The sequence below is a fragment of the Leptonychotes weddellii genome, chromosome 12, assembly GCF_054177405.1.
Source record: "Leptonychotes weddellii isolate Sample4059 chromosome 12, ASM5417740v2, whole genome shotgun sequence".
Taxonomy (NCBI): domain Eukaryota; kingdom Metazoa; phylum Chordata; class Mammalia; order Carnivora; family Phocidae; genus Leptonychotes; species Leptonychotes weddellii.
Genome location: NC_138380.1, coordinates 10,345,167 through 10,372,497, shown reverse-complemented (window position 1 = coordinate 10,372,497; position 27,331 = coordinate 10,345,167). Strand labels below are relative to the sequence as shown.

Sequence of the window (27,331 nt, the reverse complement as noted above, 5' to 3'; positions counted from 1 at the left end):
AGCCAGAACTTGGCTGAGCTTCTGCCCAGATATTTGAATCAGCTCCAGCTACACTGACTAGCAGAACCAGGGCAAGGTGGCAGCACAGGGCGACAGGCTGGAGTTGCCATGGCCTGGAAGTTGCTCACCGACAAAGCAGATCCTGAGAAAATCCTGGGGCCTCTCTCCCTGCCTAGTATGAGCCCTGTTCCTTCCCACCCAGACCTACAGCTTTACCACTCCCTCAGCTATTTATCCAAAGGCCCTGCTCCGTATGTGCCACCTGTACAACAATCCGAAGACCTTGTGTTTCAGTAGTCTTTGGACTTCTTTGAGAATACTCTTTATTCAGAAGCTGAAACCACACTGGACATCTGTTGGGAAGCAGGTATGTGTCCTTCGATGGCTCAATGGCCCCAGAGGCATTAAGAGGGGATTCCTTGCCCCCGCCCTCTGGCTCTTTCTGGTCTCAGAGCTCATTTTCCCGTCTTATCCCCCATCACTGGCTGTTTTCCTCTTCTCCCTTCTTCCGTTATTCCAGCATACTCCAGGATTTCCAGTCATCCTTACTAGGCTTATCTGCTAACTAACACCATAAGTACATCTCCAAATACACACTCACACTCCCTCTTTCAAAGATTTCATGACATGTACAGCTAATATAAATTTAAAATATGGGAAAATGTCCAATAGTAAGAAACATAAGGGCAAATTAAAATGTTACTTCTCATATATTCAAGTTATATATTCAAGCATATAGAAGTTCTCATATATGCTGAGAGCATGGTGGTGGAGATAAAGCTTTATGAATAAACATGCTTGTCCCAGTATGATTTGTGATATCAAGTAACTTATAAATATCTAACAATAGGAGGATGTTTGAATAAGTTATGGTACATCCAGGATGTAATGTTTCATAGCCATCAAAAATTATATATGTTTTTTTAAAGATTTATTTATTTGTGAGAGAGAGCGTGCACGAGCACAAGTGGGAAGGGCAGAGGGAGAGGCAAAGAAAGAATCCCAAGCAGACTCCTCACAGAGTGGGGAGCCCACCATGGGGCTCGATCTCATGACCCTGAGATCATGACCCAAACCGAAAACCAAGGGTCAGACACTCAACCGACTGCACCACCCAGAATTCTGTTTGTAAAGAATTTCAACATTGGGAATTTGTAAAATATAATATTAGTTGGAAAAAAGATGAAACTATATAGTATGATCTCAATTATGTCTTGATGTATAAAAACACATTACAGAGGACATTGATATATTAATCCTGGAATAAAATATGCCTAAATGTTTCAATTTCACTTGTATACTTTTTGAAATGATCATTCTGACAAACAAAAAATAGATAATATTTAAATTTAAAAAAAAAGACTTCGTAGATTCACATTTGAGCACAACTATGCATCCTTCCCATTGTTTTGAAACGTTAATCAGTTACTTAATGCTAAATCTTACCTCAGGCTAATGTGGTATAATCTTTTATTGTAGATGCATATTTCCCAGCTCTGCCCAGTCTTCCTTCAAAGAATCTAGCACCCTGTTTTCCTAATCTGCTAGCAAATTTAATCTCTGGAGGAATGAGACAATTTCTAGACTAAACCTTACAAACATGATCTAGATTATAGTGTCTGAACTTCTGCCAAGTAGAATCCAATAGTCAGGATTCTCCAAAGAAACAAATAATAGGATATGTATAAGTATATATGAAAAGAGATCCATTATCAGGGATTGGCTCACATGGTTATGGAGGCTGAGAAGTCCCACAATCTGCAGGCCCGGGAAAGTGCGCTGGTGGTGTAGTTCCAATCCAAAATCCAAAGACCTGAGAAACAGGAGCACCTGTGTCTGAGGGCAATAGAACATGGATGTCTCAGTTCAAGCAGAGAAAGCAAGTTTGCCCTTCCTTTGCTTTTTTGTTCCATTCAGGCCCTCAATAGATTGGTTGCTACCTCCCGCACACACACACTAGTGAGGGCCACCTCCTACTCAGTCTCCGTATTCAAATTATAATCTCTTCTGGGAACACCCTCATAGACACACCCAGAAATGTTTTGTCAGCTCTCTGGGTGTCCTTTAGCTCAGTCAAGTTGATACATGAAATTAATATGTCTCAATTAACAATGAGAAAGGGGGAAGCCCCCAAATGCAGCTGTATTTTTAAAATGAACACTCTTTTTTTCTAACCCAAAGAGTTTCATACTTATTAGTTTCTTCCTCCCTTCCCCTTCCACTCAACAGTTGGAGTGCAATATATAATTTGCAGTTATGTCAATACTCAGAATTCAACACTGACCCACTTTCTTGCATTGCAATTCAAATTCTAAGCTTACCAGATAAGATGCTTCTAAAACAAACTTCTTAGGTAAAATTTCTAGAATTATATTTTTTTACAGACCCAAAACACAAGCGTTAATTAACAACAAAAAGTATCACACGCACGTGGTAAAACAAAAGGGAAAAGAACAGCAAGTTATCAAGTGAAAAGTGAAGAGTCTCCCCTTTGTCATTCCCATTCCTACTCTCTGGGGTTTTTTTGTGTGCAACCAGAAATGTCCATATGTTTTAACACACGAATGTCAGACATGATTCAGAGGGATTCAGTCTACCCTTCATCCAGTTTCCCCAATGGTAACATCCTGTTCAGCTACAGCCCAATGACACAACCAGGAAATTGACATTGATGCACTCCATCAAGCCCTATTCAAATTACACCACTTCTTCATGCACTCATTTGTGTGTCCGGTTTTAGTTCTGTATAATTTTACTATGTGTGTGACCACCATCACAGTCAAGATACAAAATATTCCTAGCATAAGAGATTCTTATGTTCCTATTTCACAGCTTGGCCACCTTCTGTTCTCCCCACTTCCCTAAACCCTGGCAATGACTAATCAGTTCTTCATATAGTTTTCTCAAGAGTGCTATATTAATGGCATCAGATTGGCTTATTTGACTCAGCAAATTCCCTTGAGATCCTTGCAAGGTACTGTGTGTCTCAGTGGTTTGTCCTTTTTATTGCTGAGTAGTAGTCCATGGTTTGGATGTGCCAGAGTTTAACCTGTTGAAGGACATTTAGGTTGTTTCCAGTTTGGGGCTATTACAAATAAACCTGCTATGAATATTCTTGTAAGGTTTTTGTGTGCACACAGATTTTCATTTTGGGGGGTAAATGTCCAGGAATACAATTGCTGGGTCATATAGTAAGTGCATGTTTAGTTGTACAAGGAACTGCTACATTTTTCCTAAGTGGCCAAACCATCTTAACCTTCCCACCAGAAATGCATGAGTGATCCAGTTTCTCTGCATCCTCACCAGCATTTGGTGTTATTACTCTTTTTTAATTTTAGCCATTCTGATAGGTGTGTAAGTGCTCTCTCGTTGTGATTTTAATTTGCATTTTCCTAAGGACTAATGAACATCTTTTTGTGTGCTTCTTTGCCATCTGTACATCCTCTTCAGTGAAATATCTCTTCACACCTTTTGTCCATTTCCTAACTGGATTGTTTTTGAAATGTCCATATTGTCCTTAATAGTTTGTTTATAAGTAGGCTCCACACCCAGTGTGGAGCCCAACGCGGAGCTCAGATTCACGACCCTGAGATCAAGACTTGAGCCATGATCAAGAGTCAGATGCTTAACCAACTGAGCCACCCAGGCACCCCTTTTTAATTTTTCTAAAGTAGGCTCCATGCCCAGTGTGGGGCCCAAATCCAACGACCCTGAGATCAAGAAACATATGCTCTACTGACTGAGTCAGCCAGGCACCCCTTTAACAGCATATTTTAAAAGAATGTACAAACTGTAAGAACACATTCTGAGACAACGGGGGGAAAATAACATGGACTGGATATTAGGTGATACTAAGGATTTAATATTAATTTCATTAAGCTTGATAATGGCAGGGTGGCTGGGCACAGATAAGTTCTCGTCAGTCAGAACTGCATTCTGAAACATTTAGAATAAAAGTGACATGCTGCCTTTAAAAAGTAGGGGAGATGGAAAGAGTAGATGAAACGTAATTGTTGAAGCTGAGTGATGGGTACACAGAGAGTTCATTATACTATCCTTTCCTCTTTCTTTTATGTGTGTTGGGATATCTCCATAATAAAATTGTCTTGAAAATGTACTGAGGGTGCACCTGGCTGGCTCAGTCAGTACAGCATACAACTCTTGATCTCAGGGTCCTGAGTGTGAGCCCCGCGCTGGGCATAGAGTTTACTTAAAAAAAAAAAGGGGGGGGGGCGCCTGGGTGGCTCAGTCGGTTAAGCGACTGCCTTCGGCTCAGGTCATGATCCCAGGGTCCTGGGATTAAGTCCCACTTCGGGCTCCCTGCTCTGCGGGGAGCCTGCTTCTCCCTCTCCCCCTCACCCTGCTGGTGTTCCCTCTCTCGCTGTGTCTCTCTCTGTCAAATAAATAAATAAAATCTTTAAAAAAAAAAAGGAAAAGGAAATGTACCGAGATTTCAATTCTGTGATGTTACACATTCTCACCATGTCCCCACAATACTGTGCACACAAGGTCAGCCTCAGCCTCATGGACTTGCAGCCTGTGCACTCACACAGGCCCTCATGACTGGTTTGATGCTCTGCCTGGTCTTGAAATTCTTAATTTCAGTTGAGGGGCCCTGCATTTTCATTTTGCACCAGACCTCGCAAATTATGTACCATAGCTGCTCCCGTAAGCACATAATACATGCTGAGTAAATGCTTATCAAATAAATGGACCAAGAGCAGAACGTGAGAGAGAGAAGGGAAAAAGAGATGGGGATGGCAAAGGAGAAGGAGATAACTAGGTCAAAGGGGAGATGCAGGAAGTCTCAAAGTAGAAAAGCTAAGTGGGGATTGCAGGAAGGGATGCTGCTGGGGAGGTGTACAGAGAAAGTAGGAGTCCAGCTGGAAGACGAACCTGGGGCTCACTATTCATCATTCTCCTCAGAGGAATCACGGTCCCTTTATTTGACTACGATTCCCAGGTATAAGCAAAAGTGAAAGCAGAAAGAAGTAGCCACTTGGACCCCAGGGAAAGGGGATTGGTGGCTAGGATGCCACCTGGACCACTGTTCCTCACTCATTCCATGACCTTAATCCCGGAGAGTTCCTTCAATGTCTTCACAGGGGACTGGGGAAAACAGAAACCCTTGGCTTGGATCAGACCAACTCCCTCTTCTGCCAAGCACATGTTCAAGGGTATGACTGGCTCTAGCTGATGCCAGACGAAAAAAGATTAGAAAAGGTGGGGAGGCAATTGAGGGAGGATCAAGGGATCAAGAGATCATGAATCATTAAATCAGCAAATCCTCACTAATTACCAATCAATGATATAAGTATTTATTATCTACCCCATGCATAATGGTGAGACGGATATAGAAGGAGTGTAAACAAACCCCATCCATATCCATGATGCATTCCAGTCCCCACCCTTGTCAGCGCGGGGGAGCCCAGCAGCACTTTGTTCCTTGTCACTTTGTACCCTGTCTTACAAGTAGTTATGTACACATCTTTCCTCTTACTAACAGTCAGCTCCTTAAGAGTGAGATTCCTATTAGATCTACTGATACACCTTGGAGCATCCTGTGTAGCAAGTGAACAGTAAAAATTTATTGAATCCAAGTCATAATTCACTGTTGATCAGGGTGTGGGCAAACAGATATTCCTGCAATGTGAGCAGGAGAGTGAATTTTTATAACTCCTTTGAGAGCAAATGGCAATCTCTACAAAAACTTCACTTTCAGGAATTTTTCTGATTTATGCATATGAATAAAAACATGTATAGAGGGCGCCTGGGTGGCTCAGATGGTTAAGCGTCTGCCTTCGGCTCAGGTCATGATCCCAGGGTCCTGGGATCGAGTCCCGCATCGGGCTCCCTGCTCCGCGGGAAGCCTGCTTCTCCCTCTGCCTCTCTCTCTCTCTGTCTCTCATGAATAAATAAATAAATAAAATCTTTAAAAAAAAAAATAAAACACATGTATAGAAATGTAGGAATTGCAAAATCATGGAAACAAACGAAATGGTTATTAGTTGGATAACCAAACGATTATCAGTGGTTATCATTAAATAAATTAATTGTTGTTCCATAAAATAGAAACCATTTTCAAGAGTATAATAGATGGAAAGAAACCAAAACAATAGTTGCCTATGGGGTTGACAGGGAGGGGGCATGAGGGAACTTTCTGGATGATAGTAATGCTTCGTATCTTGATTGGAGTTTGAGTTATACAAGTGTAAGTCTTTATCAAAACTTATGGAGTGGTCCACTGAAAATCCATGCATTTCACTGTAGACAAATTTTATTTTAAAAGAGAAAAAGTTAACTAATATTTCACTCTAGTTACTTTCATGCATGCGGAAAGATGAAATAGCTTATAGAAGGTCACACAGCAAGTAAGTAGTAGGAAGGAGATTTGAAACCTGGTCTTCACATCTCTAAAAATATGTGCTTACCCGCAATCACTCTGTTTTCTCTTATTTAGGGACATTCTCATGTGGGACTCCTCTGCCGCTATCTGCAGACATCTCATAAACACAATGCTTTTTTTGTCGCAGGGCAACAACCACACTCAACTTCTCAAATTCGAAAATCACTTTTTGTGGCTTGGTGCTGAATAGCTGAGCTGGAGGGACAGCCTAAACCTCATATTCACTCGGTGCATTCCCAGTGAGCTTTGTGCAGTATTACAACTAGCTGATGAGAGTGAGAATGTGTATTTATTCTTACGTACTTGAGAATTCATCATTTATGGGAAGCATTTCCATCCCAGAAATATCAATGATGCTGATATACTTCATATTAAATCATTTATCCACCTTCCCTACACATTTGAAAGAGCTGTGGGTAAGGCAACAAACACAAAGAGAAACACTCAACTGAGTTAAAAGGGCAAGATTCTGAGTTTGATTCTAACTAAACAAATCGTGTACTTTCTCTGAGCTGGTTTCCTCCTCTGTAACATGAAAATGATAATCAGACTTAGCCACACAATTGTCAAGGATCAAAGGAGATTGGGCCAATTTGTTTCTACACACACACAAACATACACACATATTCTTACCTACATTCTTTTTTTAAAAAGTCACCTGCACATTGGGCTTAGTCTAGAGCTATTCAAGTAAAAGTCTTACCTTTTGTAATCAGTCTTAATTAGCTCATAAAAGATAAACATCCTGATACAGGGCCTGCAATCCTAATTTCCCATTCTTGCCTTACATATTGATAACTTTATTTAATCTTCTGATAATCTCTTTTGCTGCCTTTGCTCTCTGATGGTCAGCCTTTTAAGACGCCAAACAGTGGGGAAATAACATCTAACCACTCCTCCAGGAGAGACCCCAGAGTTATGATTTTAGAATGTCATAGGTGTTTTATTAAATTATCATTATTAAATCAGCCAAAAAGAGTGTTTAGAGTCGGATGACACAGTGTTAGGAGCCAGGTTTCTTGACTGGGACTACAGGTTCAAATCTCGGCCCCACCCTTGATTAGCTATACATTTTCCTCAAGTTTCTGATCTCACCTATAAAATGAACATAATAATAGCAACTACCTCTTATTACATTATATTTTAAATTACTTAATTTGTATAAAGCATTTAGCACAGTGAGCAGTACACAAAACACTCCATACATGTTGGCTACAAGTATAAAGCAGACTCAGATTCAGAAACACAAAATCACAAGAATATGGAGGCGTAGAGAAGTGCACGGTGGTAGACATCAACTACCCTTCACAGAAAGTCTGTTGATTATCTCTGCTTCCCCCCCGCCCCCGCAACCTCCCATGTCCCTCCCTTCACTATCCCCTCCCAAAATGAGGTGGGCATAGTGGGCCCGCCTAGGGCAGTAATCTGACCCCTAACATGGTGGTTTGTAGAGGCAGGCAAGTCGGAAGCAGAATGACCAATAGTATCTTTAGCATCTATATTTTGCTAAGGATACTAAGTTGATGAAAAAAGGAAAGTAAAACCTTGGGGAAGAAGTTTGGCCATATGTATTCAAGGCAACAAAATCTTTCTTTCACATTGCTTGTCTCAATGACATTTCTTGAAATTTAATGGGAGGAAATAATCCAAAAAGAAGGTAAAACTACACATAAGAAGAGGTTCATTGTAGCATCATTTTTTAAAAGGCTTTATGGAAGCATAATTCACCCTTATAAAGTGTAAAATTCAGTGGGTCTTTTATAGCATATTTAGAGTTGTGCAAGCATCACTACTATTTTTTTTTTAAGATTTATTTATTTTGGGGGTGGGCAGAGAGAGGGAGAAAGAGAATCCCAAGCAGGCTACACACAGAGCCCCACAAGGGGCTCCATGCCATAACCCCAAGATCATGACCTGAGCTGAAACAAGAATCGGATGCTTCACTGATTGAACTACCCAGATGCCCCGCATCACTACTAATTTTTAAACGTTCTCATTACCCCTAAAAGAAATCCATTAGCAGTTACTCCCCATTTCTTCCCTCTCCCCAGCCCCTGGCAACCACTAATCTACTTTCTGTCTCTTGAAACATTTGATGACAAAAAAAAAAAAAAAATTGAATAAAATAAACTCAATGCTACCAAGTAACATAACATAAAGGTATGTTAAATAATGGTACATCCATTCAATAAAACATTATGTGGCTGTTAAAAATTACCACAACAAAGACTGTATCAAAAGATCAATTATATATGATACAATGTTTAAATTTTTTTAAAAAATACAAAATGGTGAGTACTCTGATTTCAACCAGTGTGTGAACAGACTAGAAGAAATGTGTAGAAATTTTAAATGGCCATGTTAGGATAAGGAGATTGTGGATGATTTTTTTTTCTTTATGACCCTTAAATATTTTGCAAGATTTTAGTGGAATTTTTACGGGCGCCTGGGTGGCTCAGTGGGTTAAGCAGCCAACTCTTGATTTCAGGTCAGGTCATGATCTCAGAGTCTTAGGATTAAGCACCTGCATCGGGCTCCATGCTTAGCGGGGAGTCTGCTTAAAGATTCTCTCTCCCTCTGCCCCCGCCTCAAATAAAGAGTAACAGTATAAAAATGGAATTTTTAGAAAATCTATTTAAAATTATTGTGATAGAGAATATATTAAAGGCACAGCCAGCCAGCAGTCCAACCTTCCTGACTTGGAACTGGTTCTTAACTAGCAAGTCTCTCTAGTGTAGGCTCCTTCTGGCAACCAAGAGCCTTATGCTACAAAGATCTCATTCTCCAGAGGCGCCTGAGTGGCTCAGTTGTTAAGCATCAGCCGAGCAGGGAGCCGGACGTGAGATCAAGAGTTGCCTGCTCTATCAGCTGAACCAGCCAGGCGCCCCAGATGCAAATCCTTCTGATCCCAGTCATACTTTCCTTATATGCGATGAACAGTATGGAAATTCATGTAAACAAAACAACAACCAGCTCTCCCCCTACTCTTCATTCCCACTTCCTATAGAGACACAGCTCATTTGGACTACCATAGCCTTCCTGTTACATCTCCTCCCTCTCCTCTATCTGGTCAGAGAATCATCATTGACATTCCACCACTATACACACCTGCATTCCACTCCAGGCACCCTCATCCTTCTCTCCCTCCCTCTCTTCCTCTCTCCTCTCCCACTCTGTCTCTCTCACACATACACACACACTCCACACATCCTCTGATGCAGCAGCCTTGGCTGTGCCCCACGACTGTCCTTGGGGTTAGATTTGTGCCCCATTATCTCCTACTCCCCTTGGTTTGTTCAATGGTAACACTCTGAAGGCCTGGAACCCAGCCTTGTAGCCTTCTCTGTGTCTCAAGAATAAAGTATGCCTCCATCCTCTACACCTCCCAACACCTGTGTCACCTAGACTTATTACCAGGATTCCCCTTAAAAGAGTGGTCATAGGGGCACCTGGGTGGCTCGGTTGGTTAAGCATCTGCCCTCGGCTCAGGTCATGATCCAGGGTCTTGGGATCGAACCCCACATCAGGCTATTTGCTCAGTGGGGAATCTGCTTCTCCCTCTCCCTAAGCCTGCTGCTCCCCCTGCTTGTGCTGTCAAATAAATAAATAAAATCTTAAAAAAAAAAAAGAATGGTCACAGGGGCCCCTGGGTGGCTCAGTCAAGTGTCTGCCTTTGGCTCAGGTCATGATCCCAGGGTTCTGGGATCAAGCCCCAATGGGGCTCCCTGCTCAGTAGGGAGCCTGCTTTTCCTGCCCCTCCCCCCTGCTCATGCTCTCTCTCTCAAATAAATAAATAAAAACTTAAAAAAAAAAGAAAAATAAGAGCGGGTCCTGGATCTGCAGTGTGTGGTGAGGCCAGGCAAGATGGTAGCCTTCTAATGAGAGCATTCAGCTATGTTTAGTGAGCATCTACCTGTGTCAGGAACCATGTCAATTGAAGGGATTCAGAATATATTGAAACTTATCACTCACTTTGAAAAGCTCACGGTGGAAGAAAGGTATATAAACAGAAAATAAAGGCTTGAACAGGGGTAGGAAGAAATGCTATGGATACACTGTGGAGACAGACTCCATAGTAGGCATCACCTTGGACGTGACTTTTGAAGAATCAGAGTTAACTGGGCCAAGAACCATACGCAAAAACGTCTTACAGGTCTGCAGAAAACAAGTTCAAAGAAATGGTACTTTGGCAGCTGAAGCACGACCCGCCATTCCATGCCACAGCAAATCATGCAAAGCACCATGTGATCTAGAGATTAAATAAACCGTGGCCTCTGCTCCAAGCATAAAATATATTACCTAAACAGAAGACAAACTACTTGGAAAACAGTGCGCATTGAGAAGAGAAGAGGAAACTGAATATAACTCTGGTCCTAAGTACAAAGATCACTGGGGTGGGGCGGGGACGCAGGAGCACTCTCATTAAGGCACTGTAGGGGGTGTGTGGTGTAAAAACCAAACAAATCAAGGTGCGGCAATAGCACCACTCTGTAAGCAGAAAGGGGAGGAGGAAGCCTGCGCAGGAACGGAGGGATTGGAACAGAAAAGTGGGTGGAGCCACTGGGCTCCACCCGCCCCCCTCCCGCTCCCCTACAACCTACTTTCTGCGGAGTCGGTCCAGACAGGTGAGAGAGGAGTTCCTAACACCGGTGAGAAGGGTAGGAGGGCCATGGGATTGGGGTTAGGGTTCAAGCAGGGGGTCTGGCCCCTACCTAGAGTCTGTGGCTTCTTGCTATGCAGAGTTCAGGGAACTCCTTATGGGTTGGTTTTGGGGTGCTGCTGCCTAGGCGTGGCAGCTGTGTTGGAGAGGGAAAAGAAGGCTTCCCCCCACCAGCTTCCTAGCCCTTGCGGTAACTACAGACAGGAAACTTGAAATCTGAGCTTACTGAGTTAAGGCCGGTAAAGGATGGGATACCCTGGCAGATAGGGAGAGATCAGGAGTTATCTGGGCCTCTGTCCATTGCCCTAGGCCTTGCAAGATTCTCACATAGTTGCATCCCTTTGTTGCATCCATGTGCACTTTCTTCCCCCATCCAGAGCATGGGCTGAGTGGAGGAAATGGAAAGATGGGGTCAGACAGGGTAAGTGGTGTTCCTCCCCAGCTTCCCTCCCCAACAGGGTCTAACTGGGGAGACGGCGGCAGGTAGGGTGGAGGTCCAATGCAGAGCAATTATAGAGAAAAGCCAGGGCCTGCCTCATCACCTGGATTCCACAGATGCTGGTGAGCGCGGAGGCCCCAGGCAGGGCCAGCCAAGACTGAGTCTTGGATGGTGTAGAAAGGTAGAGCTGGAAGGGAGACTGCAGAGAAGAAAGAAGAAGGAAGGAAGGCAGGGCCATGACACAGTAAGTCGCATGAAGGCTCCCGGACTTTTATTTCCTGGCTACTCCACACATACTGATATCCTGGGACAGCACTGTGATCATAGAGAAAATTACAAAGCTGAATGGAACCCTGAAGATCATATATTTGAGCCATTTGATTTGAGACTGAAGAACCTAAAACCTAAAGGTGTCTAATATGGCTACTTTGGAATCTGACCCAGACGGGACGCCAACTGCTGGTTTAGACACACCTGTGTGTCTTTTTGCAGGAGCCTGGGGAGGGGCCATGGTGCCAACCCAGTTGTGGGGGAGACTGGAGAAGCCGCTTCTCTTCCTGTGCTGCACCTCCTTCCTCCTGGGGCTGGCTTTACTGGGCATACGGCCGGACATCGCCCCTGTTGCTTATTTCTTTCTCGCCTTGGGTGGCTTCTTTTTGTTTGTCTGCCTCCTGGCCTGTGTTCTGGAATGGGGGTTGCGATCAATGCAGACGGAGAGCCCAGGGGCCTCAGGCAATGCACGGTGAGTCAAGGGGTGGACAGAATTTTAGGAATATATGATGGACCTTTTGCCCTGTGTCCCTCTAGTCTCTCAGACATACAGCTCTGCTTTCCTGTTACTGGTATCTTTGAGGTGGTGGGTGGGGTCAGGTGTGGGTGGGTCTTTTGCCAATAGATGACAGTAAAGGGAAAAAGGACTCCTTTCAGGAGGCCACCAGTGACTTTATTTCTTCTCCCTCAGTGACAATGAAGCCTTTGAGGTGCCAACCTACGAAGAGGCTGTGGTGTTGGAATCACAATGCCGCCCCCAGTTGTTGGATCAGCCACCCCCCTACAGCAGTGTTGTAATCCCCCCAGAACTTGAGGAAGGACAGCCTAGCAATCCAGACGGCCCCGGTAGAGCCCGACTAGAAAGGCGAGTAGTGGGCTCAGAGGGGTCTATTACCCCACAAAACTCCGGAAGAGATCCAGTCAGCCTTCGGCTTCGGGGATCCCGGGTCATGTCTACTGCTCCTGATCTGCAGAGCTTGAGGGTGCCCCCCAAACTGGAGCCTCTTACTCCACCCCCTGCCTATGATGTCAGCTTTGGTCAACCTGATGATGATGTTTTCTTTGAAAACAACTGGACGCCCCCGTAAAAGACTTTCCCACGATACATCATCTCTGCACCAGACCCATTCATGCATTTGACCAACATTTCCCAGTGCCTGCTGTGTCAGGAACTGTGTTTCTGCATGGGGAACTGAACACAGAGGGGAGTCAGGCTATGGTAAGCCTTTTCCAGCTGAGATGTATGTGGCACAATTTGAGTCTTCAGGTAACATTCAGTGACCTACCCCATATCCGGTATTTCCAGAGTTAGATGGAGGGTAAGAGGAGTGATCCAGAGAATCTGGAGAAGGAAGAAAAGAAACATCTGAGTGACAGCTATGTTGTTTCTGTTCTGGGTGTTTCTGTCTACCAGCTCAATTAGGCTTCCCAGCCATGTAAGATGTTACTACCCTCATTTGAAAAATGAGGATTCCAAGGGACAGTGAAGTTTGAGAATTTGCACAGGGGCACACTCCTAGTAAACAGCATAAAAATGATTTTAACTGTACTCTTCTGATCCCGAGTCCCATTGTATTTTCAATTACAAGGTCATCCACAAAATCTCTCAATCTCTATCTTGGACAACTGCTGGACAGAGGTGGGAGACTTCCTATAGGCAGAATGGTGGAATAGTTGTGTCTGCAGACAGTGTGGGCTGAGTGTGACCAAGAGTGTGCCCAGCCTCCTGGATAAGCAAAACTAATCAAAGCTGTGACAGCCCGTGCTCCAGGTAGGGAGCAGTTTCTGCCCAGGGGCTGAAGAGCAGTCTCTAGTGCTTCCTAGCGGGAAGCAACGGAGTAAACTGCCCCAGGGGGAGGGGCTTCCGATTTTGAGATGGGTGGATGAGGGCCAGAAAGGATAAAACTGGAGCTTGGCGAGGGGTGGCGGAGTATCTAAGGCTCCCTCTTGAATCACCTATGAAGCGCTGGAGCCACCCGCACGGTGTCTAACCGTTAAGCCTTACCCGTGCGCTCTGACCACAGGGTTTTACCCCAGTCCCCCGGTCCAGCTTCCTCGGATCCCACCAAAACACCAGATTTTCTGGAATCGTGCTGTGGCTACGATGCAGGTTTTAGCCACTGGGAGCGGCCCAACCATCGACGACCCACCCTCCTCAGGGGTGTGCTCCCCACTTAGGCATTCATCCACTGTGCGATATCTGTCTAACGCCTTCCAGTGCTCTCCCATCTCCCCCTTACCCTGGCCCCAACAGTTCAATAAAGTCAAAAGTCCGGCCAAACCGGTCTCCGTAGAGTGTTTCCAATAGGCGGGTGAGGCAGGGTGGGAGGCGCCGGAGAGCGAGTGGTGATTTCCGCGGGAACCGACGACCAATCGGATTCCCGCGTAGGACGGAGCGGCTCCACGCTTCCCCCCGCCCCTTCCCTTTCCGCCAAGCGCGCTCTCTCACCCCATTGGACGGCACATCCAGCGCGAGGGCTCTGTGCCTGCGCGCGCACCGGCGACGGCAGGGGCGGGGGGCAGGCCTCGCGTAGGGGTGGAGCTAGGAGGAGTAGCGCGCAGGCGCGTCGTGCGCTGGCTGAGGGGGTAGGGATGCAGAGGGCGGGAGGGCTTTCGGTTTGTTTGGATTGTGGGCGGTGCGCGCACAGCCCGGGAAAAGCGGTAAATGGCGGCGCCGAGCGCGGACTCTCGGCCTGCCCTGCAGCGAAAGGCGCTAATGGCCGCTGACAGAGGGCGCAGGTGAGTGAGGGGGGGGTCGCAGAGGTTCTTCGTGAGGCCCAGGGAGGGGAGCGCGGGTCATGGCCCTGGCGTCCCCAGCCCTCGGAGTCCCTGGAAGCAGCCGTGACCGCCCTTGCTGCCAAGGGTGGGAGGCCGGGGTGAGTCCCCGAGGGGCGCGCGAGCGGCGGCCTCCTGTCGGCCTTGTTCCTCGTGAGCCGACCGCCCCAGCCTGCTTTGTGCAACCCAAGGGGGCTCTGAACAGAAGGAGCTCTCCAGTCCTGCCAAATCTCGGCTTCTCTTAAAGATTCTCCATCCTTTCTTTCCCCTTATTCTTTTATGAGGAACTTTACTCTGTCCCCTTAATAAAACGGACGAGACTTGCAAACCCCGAGATACTGCCTGATGGGCCTTTGACTTGGATTGGCTATATCATGACACGTATTGCTTTGGGTGTGATGATCAGGTTTTCAAAGCAGTCGACACAGGCTTTGGGGTTTGAGTACTTTGAAAGGACAAGGTGGTTCCGAGACTCCGAGTGTGTCCCCGCCTCTGCCCCAGTTATATGATTTCATGGCAAGCATCACCCTGGGTAACATTTTAATGCCTCGTGGTCTAGATCCAGAAGGTCAATTTAGGACTTTGGAGCCAGAACCTGCAGAAAGACAGAATCAAGACTTAAGAATTCCCTTTGTGTCCTTTTCTCCTGTCCTTCCTCCCTTTCCAGCTGGTCCTGAAGTTCTAGGTGATCATGGTTACTTTGGGAAAAGTTCATACTTGAGATTTTCACCCTAAAGTGGAATACAGGAAGGAGCAGGTGTGGAGAATGGATAATGCTTTAGATGAAACCTAATGAGTTACTGACTGAAAATTTAAGTCTAGAACTTGAAAGAGTCAAGAACCAGGAGTGAATTAGTGAATCATGTGTATGGATGAGATTGAATAGGGAGAGGCTCTTTGAGGGGGCTGCCTAATGGAATGTCATTGTTTAAGGGCAGGTTAAAGATCTTGTAAAGGAACAGGAACATTGTAGGTGGAGAGAGGAACTGGAGAGAATAGTAGGGAAACCAAGGGAGGAGAAAGTTTTAAGGAGAAAACGCTACTGGTAAGTTAAGAGAAGAAACTTGAGTAAACCTGCCCCACCAGTGATATGTATCCAGCATTCAGCTGTGATGTCTTGCAGTTGGTCTAATAACATTTTTACCAGTTTCATATATGCCATCATTGTTACTGCTTTGGTGTTTTCTAAGGTGATTCTTAAATGGGTTTTTTTATTTCTCTAGTTGTATTGTAGCAGGTTTCCACTGAAAGTTTGGGGTCATAGGAGTATTTCTTTTTTTTTTTTTTTAAGATTTTTATTTATTTATTTGGCAGAGAGGGACACAGCGAGAGAGGGAACACAAGCAGGGGAAGTGGGAGAGGGAGAAGCAGACTTCCCGCCGAGCAGGGAGCCCGACGCGGGGCTCAATCCCAGGACTCTGGGATCATGACCTGAGCCAAAGGCAGACGCTTAACGACTGAGCCACCCAGGTGCCCCCACAGGAGTATTTCTAGAGAACAGAAACCTGAAGTTAAAATGGAGTTTCAAACATCACTGTCCCAAATCCCAAATTTAACCCTAGTTGGCTGCTTCAAGCCTTGGGAATGTTTTACAGCTTTCTTTGCCTCAGGATCCCACATGCCATCTTTTTGGGTCTCTCTCAGCAATTTCAGGACTCTGCCTTTCCCTCCTCTATAAACCTCTAACCTAGAGTTAAGCCAAGTACATCCTATAAATGCATGGTATTAAGATGCCCATTCCCCACCAACACACACACATATTTTAACATCTTTGAAATCAGTATGTATTTTTAAATAGTTTTTTTTTTTTTTTTTAAGATTTTATTTATTTGACAGAGAGACACAGCGAGAGAGGGAACACAAGCAGGGGGAGTGGGAGAGGGAGAAGCAGGCTTCCCGCTGAGCGGGGAGCCCGATGCGGGGCTCAATCCCAGGACCCCGGGATCATGACATGAGCTGAAGGCAGACGCTTAATGACTGAGCCATCCAGGAGCCCCAATAGTTTTTAAGTTATAAACTGAAGCTGTTACCTCATCCCTTTCTCACTGCCATCAGGCCCTTATTGTTGTCATGTTTTTGGAAACTGACTAAGCAAGCTGGGGAGGTCTGCATTTATATAAACTAGGGACAGAGATGATATTTGCTGGAAATGGGATTTTTAAAATTCATAAACAGAAGCTGATCTCTTTGCAAACCAATAACAAAACCAAAAAATCCTTGAAATAAAGACATCCCTAATAAATTACCAAAACAATTTAGCCTTTATGCTTTAACTCTTGCAGGTGATCTCAAGTTATGTTGACTGTGTTTGTCATTTATCTACTCTAACTTTCTGTCATACTTGCTACTTACTCAGTTCTTAATTCCTACAGGATTCTGATTATTTCTAGTGTCATTTTGTCACAGGAACTAAAGTTTCAAAGACCACAGGTATAATTGATAGAAGTGGGCTAGAGAGTAATGTGTGTGTGTCGGCCTGTCTCAGTTATTTCCTATTAAAGCCAGCCATTCGGTTGAGCTTTTGCCATTGTATCAAATTATTTTCTTCCTCACTCAGGATCATCTTAACTCATATTATTTTTAGCAGCCTAGATAAATACTGTGAAAGGTTTTCTGGAATATCTCTTAATTGAAATTGGTCTGTCAGACAGAGGAATATTCCTTCTTTTGTGTCTATTATTTTTGTCAAGGTAGGTATTTCCTTCCCCTAGACAGGCTATTCATCTCCGAAGATGGTCTCAGTGGAACATACTCTATAAAAAATTATACATTATTTCCTTATGATTAGTGTGTTACTGCTTAATACTACTTTGATTTTAACCAGCTATGCCTAATATTGGTTATTGTAAGTCCCATTCTTTTTGTTCTTCCTACCCACACCTCTTCCACTCCACTCTTCTGTGCCAAATCTTGTACTTGACAGCTTTTCCCTCTGCCTTTTTTCTGTAGGATATTGGGAGTGTGTGGCATGCATCCTGACCATCAGGAAGCACTGAAAAAGAACCGAGTGGTGCTAGCCAAACAACTGTTGCTGAGTGAACTGTTAGAGCACCTCCTGGAGAAGGACATCATCACCTTGGAAATGAGAGAGCACATTCAGGTATTGGGAAGCAAAAGAGAAACGCCAAGTCAGTACATTGGTCGTAGGAGTAGGAACAGAGCATGATGAAGTGTGGCAAGGATGTAGAACCTTACTAAGGAAATGAAAATGCCCTTCTACCCTAAAGCCCTTAACAGAAAAGATATATAATTTAAGAATAATAGGAAAGACTTCCCCCATACATATATTTTTCCTGTAAAAGGATTCTTGAGATTACTAGGAAGGGCATCTGGTGAAATAGAATTATAGCTGAATAAGTAAATATGATTTCATGTTGTATTCTTTTATCTTAGGCCAAAGTGGGCAGTTTCAGCCAAAATGTGGAACTTCTCAACTTGCTGCCCAAGAGGGGTCCCCAGGCTTTTGATGCCTTCTGTGTGGCCCTGAGGGAGACCAAGCAGGGTCACCTGGAGGATCTGTTGCTCACAACCCTCTCTGGTCTTCAGCATGCACTCCCACCGGTATGGAGCCCTAGACATGTGTGTTGAGAAGGGTTAGTTTGGTGGGAAAGGAATTTTTGAGATAGGGTGGGGGAGACTAGATTATGGTTTTGTTCACACTGGACCATCTCCCTAAGACCTGGCATGGTGGGTCCTAATTTCTTACAGTTGAGCTGTGACTACGACTTGAGTCTCCCCTTCCCGATGTGTGAGTCCTGTCCCCCTCGCAAGCAGCTCCGCCTGTCTCCAGGTGAGAATCAGTGGGATAACACGTCCCACAGATTGACTTTTTCTTGACTGGTATCTGACTTTGCCCTAGCACGATACCTGTTTTCATTCATACTGGGAACAGTCTCCTTGGTGAATTTGTTAGGGACTAGCAGGAGACTTTAGATGGGGTATTGGTTGGGCCTGCTTTCCCTCCGTCACAGATGATTTTTTTATGGCAGTTAGTCCTTAGAGCAACTGGTACAGGTAGGAGATTCCTCCACATGACTGGCCTGGCTCCTTAAAGCTGTTATGTTAGGATGAGAAGAGACTACATTATAGGCCACTAGCCTACTGACTGAGTAGCCTAGTGATCAGAACAAGGCTTTTATCAGATATCCCATTCAGTCATTCAGTGGGTTAAGCACTACTGTGTGTGGGCTAAGTGCAGAGGATCCAGTGGTGAGCAAAAGCAGACAGGGTCTCTGGCCTCATGGGTCTTCTAATATAGGGGAGTGAGCAAGACCATTAACTATTAAAACCCCAGTTCAACAGGGTGCCTTAGGTTATAATGAAGTACTGGGATTGACACATAGATTGTACACTAGTTTTTCGGCTCTCTATGCCATAGATACTGTGGAACACTCCCTAGACAACGGAGATGGTCCTCCCTGCCTTCAGGTGAAGCCTTGCACTCCCGAGTTTTATCAAACGCACCACCAGCTGGTGAGTCCTACAGAATGCAAGAGGAAAAGTTGGGAAATGAGACACCCTTCCTGGGCACCTGAACTTAGTTTGCATATATATCTCCTTCTTGTTTTGTTGGTCAGAAAGTCAGTACTGATTGGTTATCTTCTCTGGGCATTTCTCTATATTGACTTGGGGTGAACAAGAATATGATGGCTTTGTTTTCTTGCAATGTCTCGTTCAGTTGGGGAAACAGTTTCTGTCCATAAGAAGCTCTAATTGGCTCCCCCTCCCCGCCAGGCCTATCGGTTGCAGTCTCGGCCTCGTGGCTTGGCACTGGTGCTGAGCAATGTGCACTTCACTGGAGAGAAAGACCTGGAGTTTCGCTCTGGAGGGGATGTGGACCACAGCACTCTGGTCACCCTCTTCAAGCTCTTGGGCTACAAAGTCCATGTTCTACTTGACCAGACTGCACAGGTACATCTAATGTGTACAGTGGAGAGCTGGGCAACACTGGAGCCAGGCACATCCTCTGCTCCTCTGCCCACTGGATAGGTTACTTTCTCCGCCTTACCTTTTTACTCATCCCGTTCTGTGTCTCACCTTGCAATCTATCTAAAGAAAAAAAAAAAAAAAAGAATTAGGACAAACCAGCTGCTTCAGTGTTAACTTCTCAGCGTCAGTGTGCTCTCCTTGAGTAATACCAGTCCCAGGTCGGGTTGTTATTCTTACATATTCAGAGACTTGATTCCCAGTCACTCAGGATGTGAGGAGACTCTGAGATTCACCCAGCCAATCAGGAAAGATATCTATAAGCCAAAGCGACCCAGGACATTTACTTCTTGATTTGATATTGTTGCTTACAAGTCTAGTTATTGTTCAAAAGATTACTTTGGCAGATGACATTCTCGCAAATGGAAGTTTGCTGGAACTGTCCGTGGCAGCTTAATGAGTTAACATGGGGAAATTCCTTCCTCTTACCAGCTCTGTGACCACAAGAAAGATCTTAGGGGCGATTACTTCTAGACTAGATCCCTGCAAATCACAAGCATTTTCATTATCTATTATTCCCTGTTAACCCCAATTACTGAGCTATACTGCTGACTTATTTACCTTTAGGTATTTCTGTTCTGAAATTGATAGTAGCCTATTGGTAAATAGATACTGATTCTTCTTTTTTTTTTTTTTTCCATTTCCATCCCTTTCCTCTTTTTTTTTAAAGTTTTAATTTTAATTCCAGTTAGTTAACATACAGTGTTAAAAAAGTTTCATGTATACAATATAGTAATTCAACACTTCCGTATATTACTCTGTACTCATCATGAGAAGTGCACTCCTTAATCCCCATCACCTATTTCCCCCATCCCTTGGAATCATTTTGATTCCAGAATAATAGCACTTTCTTAAACTTGCCTTTGGGAATGTCAGTGGTAAAATCAAAGTTTCTAGGAAATTCACTTTGATTTGTTAAGGTAGGGAATCTCTTTTGTCTTCAGCATTGTCTGTGGTCTTTATTTTTGTATCTTAGCTATCTTCTGTGAGAATGATTGTGTAAGAGCATGTGACTCTTGATCTTGGGGTTGTGAGTTCAAGCCCCACGCTGGATGGAGAGCTTACTTTAAAAATTAATTAGTTAATTTTGAGCACTTTATAATGGTGGGGGACTATGTTTTCTATACTAAAAATTTTTTTAAATGTGAATCTGAAATTCACAGGACATCAGTTAGATGAGGAGTCTTGACATCAGCAAAAATGGAAGTACTTCTCCTTATATTCTGAAGGACCAAGCAGGAGTAGACAGTGTCTTCTACAGTAGTTAAGAGAAAGAAACAGTCCCCTGGGTAGATCTGGTCAGAAGGGTAAATGGACGGTGTGAGACTTGAGCTGGCCTTGAAAGAAGCCACTAAAGCACAGAGGAGTGGTGAAGGGGTCCTAGGCAGGGAGAATAGCAGAGAGAGGGGAAATGTGTGTGTGATGTTAGGGACATTAGGGTAAACCAGTTGCCTAGGGCAAAGGAGTGCCAGAAATAAGATTGGAGATAAAGGGATCAGAATGCCAAGGCCTTGAACTTCCTTGTTTTAGAAAACCATTAGTAATTTTTTTTTTTAACAGAAAGGTGGTAAATTCACAGTGATGATTCAAAGCACCATTGAAAAGAATGAAGTAAGAGACCAGTGGCAGGGAATCCAGTTTGGAGTTGATATAATGCCAATACCAGATGTTGGGAGCCTGGACAGAATAGTAGACCAAGAGGGAAAGAATATTTGTAGAAAATAGCATAATGGCATGATTGTACCATTAGGTGGTTGAATGACTGCATATGGAAGAAGATTGAAAAATTAAGTAAGGAATTGAGGGTCTCAGAGAAGTCAGGGCCAAAAATGTAAATTTGGGCATTACCTGTGTAGGAGAAATACTTTAAGGGATGAGAGTATGGGATCTTTGAGAAGGAGAGTAGACTAACAAGAGCAAAAGGCATAGGACTGAACCTTGGGATAGAACCCTCCCTGTGTAGCCTTGTTCTCAGCTCTGGAGATTCAGAAATGTGAGGAGGATATTGCAAAGTCAGTTTCCATCAGTGGCCTATCAACTTCTCCGATACAGTTAAAACCAAGTAGTTACAATGGGTATGATAATTTGGTTCTTTGGGCATCTGCACAGAGTACTTTCTTCCTGGTCAGACTTCTCAAGAGACTCAACTCTTTAATCATGTGATTATTTGATGAGCAAAGAGAACCAAAAAAATTAAGATCTTTTTCCCCCCCATTATACCTTTTGACTTTAGAAATAATTGCATTTAAAAATTTGAAGTAGTACAGTTTTAGATAATCCTCTTCACTTGACAGTGCTGGACAGTACACTGGTATTCTCACTGCTTATGTAGGTTTTCAGTTTTTCTCTTTGTCATCAAAGTCTTCTGTCACCGTGCCTCCCTCCTGAGGTTATTAGTTCTAGAATTACAATTTATCATATATTAGGAAATGGAGATACATTTTAAAGTGGCAAATTTCCTTTTACCATGTGGTATTGATTTTTAACTTGCATCTGGGACACAGACTGCCTTGAAAATGTAAGGATGCTCTATGGGTCATCCCTGGAAAATGCAGCTAGCCATAAAATTTTGCATATCATCTCAGAGGGTTTATAGTTTATTCCCTTGTGTCGCCCAGCCTCCAGCCAAAAACCCAGGCAAGAGTTAAGAACCTTGCTATTTTTAGAAGTACTGTAATTTTATCAGAAATAAATCTAGAGATCCTATTTTAAGCTATGCTACTTTTGGAAAAATTTCCCCCAAATGAATAACCCCCAGTTATCAGTTAGTACTATTAAATTTGATTACTGAGTGTGTGTGTTCTTACTTTGGGCTTTGTTGTCCTCTATTTACTGACCTAAGAGTCTCACTTGAGTTCAAAATGCTCGTGAGTAGATGCCAAATATACATTTTTATTGCCTTCTTCCAGCAAAATTAACATCAATTACTCTGGATTAAAATTCTATTAAAGGGGCGCCTGGGTGGCTCAGTTGGTTAAGCGTCTGCGTTCAGCTCAGGTCATGATCCCAGGGTCTTCAGGCTTCCCCCCATGATCCCTCAGGTCCATCAACCTTCCTGCTCAGCAGGGAGTCTGCTTTTCCTCTACCTCTGCTCCTCTGCGTCCCCCCACCGCTCTCTCTCTCTCTCTCTCTCAAATAAATAAATAAAATCTTAAAAAAAAAAAAATTCTATTATGGCCAACTCCAGAAGAACATTCATACTTCTGTATTCTTTTGAGATTATATATTCTTGAACTAAATGAGTTCTGGGTATCTTTTTATTACCTTAAGATATCCAATATTATGATTGGCTTCTCTTTGCCCAGAAAGTGTACATACTTTTCAATAAAGCCAGTTTCTTCATTTCCAGTTCAGTTACAGACTTTCAAGTCTTCTATATAATTTTCTCAGTTATCTGCAAACAGAAGTATTCCAAACAAATAGACCAGTAGTTCTCAAATTTAGCATGTCAGAATCACCTGGAGGGCTTATTAAAACATAGTTTGCTGGGACCCAAAACTTTGCATTTCTTGCAAGTTTCTGGAACCGCTGCAATGTATTACACATGTGTGCTTTTTATTGGGAGCTGCCCCTGGTAACTGTTAAGTAAAGCTCTGCTGTAACTGTCCTGCCTGGTTTGCTATTGTTACACTCATTAGAGTTCACTAAAATTCATAGTAAAATGAGCTTGTTTGTTTTCTTCTGGTCTCAAATAGGAGAGACCACTCAGACTTCTTGAGTTGTAGAGGAAGACATAGATATAATAGTTTGTATCACATTATTTACTGTTTTGTATAACTTTCCATTGGATGGGCCAAATGCTTAAGGTAGAGTGATACTCGTCTATGGCAACCTGGTGCACCATAGAGAAGATTCTTAAGTTGGACTACAAGACTGGCCAGTAGTAGGTTTCTTTGAAAAGATAACATTGCTACTCCTTGTTAGATATGCACATTATCATAATGGCAGAACTTTGCAGTATGTGCCAGACATCGTTATAAATCCTTTCTCTATAGTATTTCATTTAATCTTTATGAAATTGGAGAAAATATACTCTTAATTATCTTCTTACAAAATGGGTATTAGAGCTTTGAGGGGCCAAATAACTGGTTCCAATTTGTGAACCCAGGGGTCAAACCTAGGTCTGTCTGATCCTATAGCCCATGTATGTAACCATGGCCCTGTGCAGAATTCTCCAGACAGTGTGCTCTTCCGTGAATGGAGCATTTTATGCAGATATCATCATGTCTCTGGGAACTTAAAATCTCAGACCGAAAACAGCATGAAAGTACTATTATTCTCTATTATGATTCCAGTAGCGCTTTATCAGAACGGTTTATTTGCTTATGGCTGGAAAGGTATTTTACTCATTCATAGCTCAGTTCGTGGTCCCCTTTGTGCCATTTATATGTTCTAAAAAAAAAGGATCGGGTTGATGATTGGGGAGTGGATAAAGTTAACTAGCTCATAAACGAGCTTTATTAGTAACTTGGTTTAGTCCAGGTGTTCTTAACATAGTGAATCTGGATTTTGTGAAATTATATTCAGAATTCTGTGTCTGAAGTCATGCATTTTTCTGATGAGTCTGTAGCTTTTTTGGCCTCTCCTGGGGTCTCTGACTTATCATTGACCACAGTAATATACAGAAAACATTTTTTCTTGTAATGGCTTAGGGTTTCAGACACCAAAGAAAGATTATGTTGTTGCAGACTGCAGTGAACAACACTAAAAGGTGTTTTTCCTCCAGGAAATGCAAGAGAAACTTCAGAATTTTGCCCAGTTACCTGCCCACCGTGTCACTGACTCCTGTATTGTGGCACTTCTCTCTCATGGTGTGGAGGGAGGCATCTATGGTGTGGATGGCCGACTGCTTCAGGTGTGTGTCGCCTTGTGGCTGACAGCTCTTCACGCTGGGCCACCTCCCCTTCTGCCCGCCTGTCTCTCTGGTAACGGCTGCTGTGGTACATGTAGGCCTCAGGAAGGCCTCCGGTCTACTTAACCTCCCTCCTCTTTTCTTTCTTTCTGGCAGCTTCAAGAGGTTTTTCGGCTCTTTGACAACGCCAGCTGCCCAAACCTTCAGAACAAGCCGAAAATGTTCTTCATCCAGGCCTGCCGTGGAGGTGAGTGCCCTGGCAGATCAGCACCTGGGTGGTGGCTCCTGGACAGCCTCCCACCAGCTCTCACTTTCCTGTTTGCTCCTCTCAGGTGCTATTGGATCCCTTGGGCACCTCCTTCTGTTCACTGCTGCCACCGCCTCTCTTGCTCTGTAAGTGTCTCCCAATGCATGGGGTGTGCTAGGACTTGGGCAGCCCAAGGCTCTCAGGTTGGACAGCTCTCTGTGCGCCACCACACCCTCTTCTCAGGACTCTTTACCAGTGCCTTTGCCTTCTCTCCGGAGAACTCTCCCTTCTTCTGTGCTATTAACTCTGGTGTGCTTGTTTTTGTTACTCATTACAGTTAAGGAGCTTCTGTCTGTCTCTTCTTTCTCTCTCTCCCTTCGTACCCTTCCTCTTTTCCTTTCTCCATCCCTCTTCCCCTCTTCTCTTTTCATCTGCCCTCTTCTCTGCTTCATCCGTGTACCGTGCAGGCCAGCAGTGCAGAAGCCTCAAGCCAGGCTTTGGCTCTTACTTGTCCTTGAGCTACTTCCATCCGTCTTCTTTCTCGAATGCAGTCTCTTACCTTCTAAGAGCCAGGATGCCAAGACCAGGCTCCGAAGATGTGCGGACATACTTCTTCTCCTAGAGGGAAACAGTAATAATTAAAAGCTCTAACCACTGACTAGTTATATCAAGTTAGAGAAGTTACTTGATGTCCCTCCACTTTAATTTCCTCCATATAAAATGTGGGTAGCGATCAGACGTACTTCATAGGTTGTTGTGATAATTGAATGGAATAATACATACGAAGGGCTTACTTAGCACAGTAGGCTCATAGTCCAATCCACAGAAAAGGCCAGCCGTGACTGTTACAGCATGGTCAGTGCCCTCAAGGGGCTTATAGTTTGGTTTAAAGTCACTTTGTCCTAACATTCAAATAATTTCTTTTCCTCTCGTGTGTTCAACAAATGTAAATGGTTAACATTGTTGATATCTTCCTAATATCACCAAAGGATATAATTTATTAAGGTCCTACAACATGACTAGGATACTGTCACAAAAGGAAAAGAAAATGTGTGGTCTCTCAAACTGCTGCTATCTAAAAAAAGGGAAAAAGAAAAAAATATGTCTCTTGAAAGAGCCTACCAATTACTAGAAAGATAAAGCAAGTATACATGAAGTAGCTTGAGAATAATTCAGAGGCCTCAAAGCAAGGGGGAAATTAGATACAAGCATACATATGAAGGAGTAAGTAGTAGGGAGTAGGTTGTTTTAAGTTGGCTTAGTTTGAAGACATGTAGTAAGTATTTTAATGTGGTAAGGCTTAATTTGGACCCAGAAGGATAAAATCAACATAGGTATGGAGTAGTAAATATAGGGCCTTTCAGAGGAAACAGGCATACAAGATGACAAACACACCAGGACTAAAAGGACAACCCCTTCCCTCCCCCAAAATGTTGTGCTGGGCCAGAAGTCTGCCCGGATCTAACTTAAAGACGTCGCATCTGTAGGTGTGTAGTAAGATAAGGCTGGCTGCGGGCAGTACATCCATCCATCCAGCTAAACCTTTAGTCAAACTGAGATTTTGGACTTCAGCAGGTAATAGTGTGGAGCTGTTGGTAGCTCAAAAAATTAATGTGATGGATTCTTTTCCAGGACGATTACCAGGCTGGGGAGCTGCAGTGAGGAAAGAGTATGTGAAGGCAGGAACTTAGTGTTTATTCACCAGCTGGATGCCCAGGCCCAGGGCACTGCCTGATATTTGGTAGCACTTAATAAATATTGAACGAAGGGATGAAAATTATCTCCTCAAAAACTGTAGCAGTCATAACAGAAAACAGATGGGATATTGTATTATTGGAAGAAGCAATAACACTTATTGATTAATAGATCTGAGACATGAAGGCAAGAAAGAAGTTTTCTTTTCCTTGAGAGACACATTTAGCTTGGCCTATTTCCTTCAGGAGGTATTACTGGCAAAATAAAATGAAATAAAGACATTTATGATCATTTTCTCTTCCTGTATTCAGAGATATATATACAATATCAGATCTGGATAGGAGAAATTGCTCTTTTCTGGGGTAATCTGAATCTTCTCTCTTAAAATTAAATCCTTCCAGAGGTGACCTTTGAAGATTTGAGCTCACCTGTCCTCTCTTGTACTTAGTTAATATAACTGATGTCTGTAAAATTACTCTCCCTTCCCCAGTTGCCTGGAGTGTGAGCTCCATAAGGGCAGGAATCTTTACATCCCTAAGGCTTAATGTGAAATAGTGCCTGGCACATGGCAGTTGCTCAGTAACTTTTTTTGGGATTAGTGAATTTTGGTCATTTCCCCATAGTTCTTCAAGCTTCACTTGCCTTTTGGGCTCTCTCGAGTGTTGCATGGAGCAGGAATACTGTAAAAGACTTTGCTCTCTTATCTTTGGTTTGTTGGGCTGTGTGTCCTCCCTGTCTCTTTTTCCTACTGACCGCATCCCCACCCACCTCCAAAATAAAACTGCAACATCCAAATAAAGATATGTCTGGGCATAGATAAGGCCTGGGTCAGGAGGTTGGACATGTAGTCAGGGTATGTTGAAAACTGCTAAAATTGATTAATGGTGTTCTTTTTCAATCATATAGAAGCAAATAGTCAAATTATCCCAATTTTTAAGTTTTTCCTTTTACAAATTTCTCTTAAATCTTGGATGCCTGCCACAATTTGGCTTATGAAATTA

The 27,331-nt window shown here is 43.6% G+C and overlaps 3 protein-coding genes across 4 annotated transcripts in view; 2 read left to right on the top strand and 1 right to left on the bottom strand.

The window, feature by feature from the left end:
* Positions 1–14,148, bottom strand: part of KEL (Kell metallo-endopeptidase (Kell blood group)) — a 184,157-nt gene extending 170,009 nt beyond the window's left edge. The window contains 3 exon segments of the mRNA XM_081799953.1: positions 1,729–1,836; positions 13,062–13,117; positions 14,016–14,148. The gene's annotated coding sequence lies outside the window, so the exon portion shown is untranslated.
* TMEM139 (transmembrane protein 139) lies at positions 1,830–14,058 on the top strand. The gene is made up of 2 exons (XM_031020759.2): positions 1,830–12,247; positions 12,467–14,058. The coding sequence occupies exons 1-2, from the start codon at positions 11,925–11,927 to the stop codon at positions 12,861–12,863; spliced, it is 720 nt and encodes a 239-aa protein (XP_030876619.1). The 5' UTR covers positions 1,830–11,924; the 3' UTR covers positions 12,864–14,058.
* Positions 14,149–14,350: 202 nt separating the features above from the next.
* CASP2 (caspase 2) overlaps positions 14,351–27,331 on the top strand; it is a 16,220-nt gene continuing 3,239 nt past the window's right edge. Inside the window, exons 1-9 of one of the 2 annotated variants that reach the window (XM_081799962.1) lie at positions 14,351–14,514; positions 17,500–17,650; positions 17,944–18,111; positions 18,259–18,340; positions 18,929–19,023; positions 19,285–19,461; positions 24,263–24,391; positions 24,545–24,663; positions 25,205–25,218. In XM_081799962.1, coding sequence (XP_081656088.1) covers positions 14,441–14,514; positions 17,500–17,650; positions 17,944–18,111; positions 18,259–18,340; positions 18,929–19,023; positions 19,285–19,461; positions 24,263–24,391; positions 24,545–24,663; positions 25,205–25,218 — 1,009 coding nt within the window. In that variant the 5' untranslated portion in view covers positions 14,351–14,440. Of the gene's footprint in view, positions 14,515–17,499; positions 17,651–17,943; positions 18,112–18,258; positions 18,341–18,928; positions 19,024–19,284; positions 19,462–24,262; positions 24,392–24,544; positions 24,664–24,720; positions 27,196–27,331 lie in introns of those variants that run through there. The other variant, XM_081799961.1, reaches the window with a different exon arrangement.

Bases quoted from the DNA above. Each gene is read 5' to 3' on its own strand.
- TMEM139 (XM_031020759.2), top strand. From the start codon at position 11,925: ATGGCTACTTTGGAATCTGACCCAGACGGGACGCCAACTGCTGGTTTA. The intron at 12,248-12,466 runs GTGAGTCAAGGG...CTTCTCCCTCAG, and splicing joins GGGGCCTCAGGCAATGCACG to TGACAATGAAGCCTTTGAGG.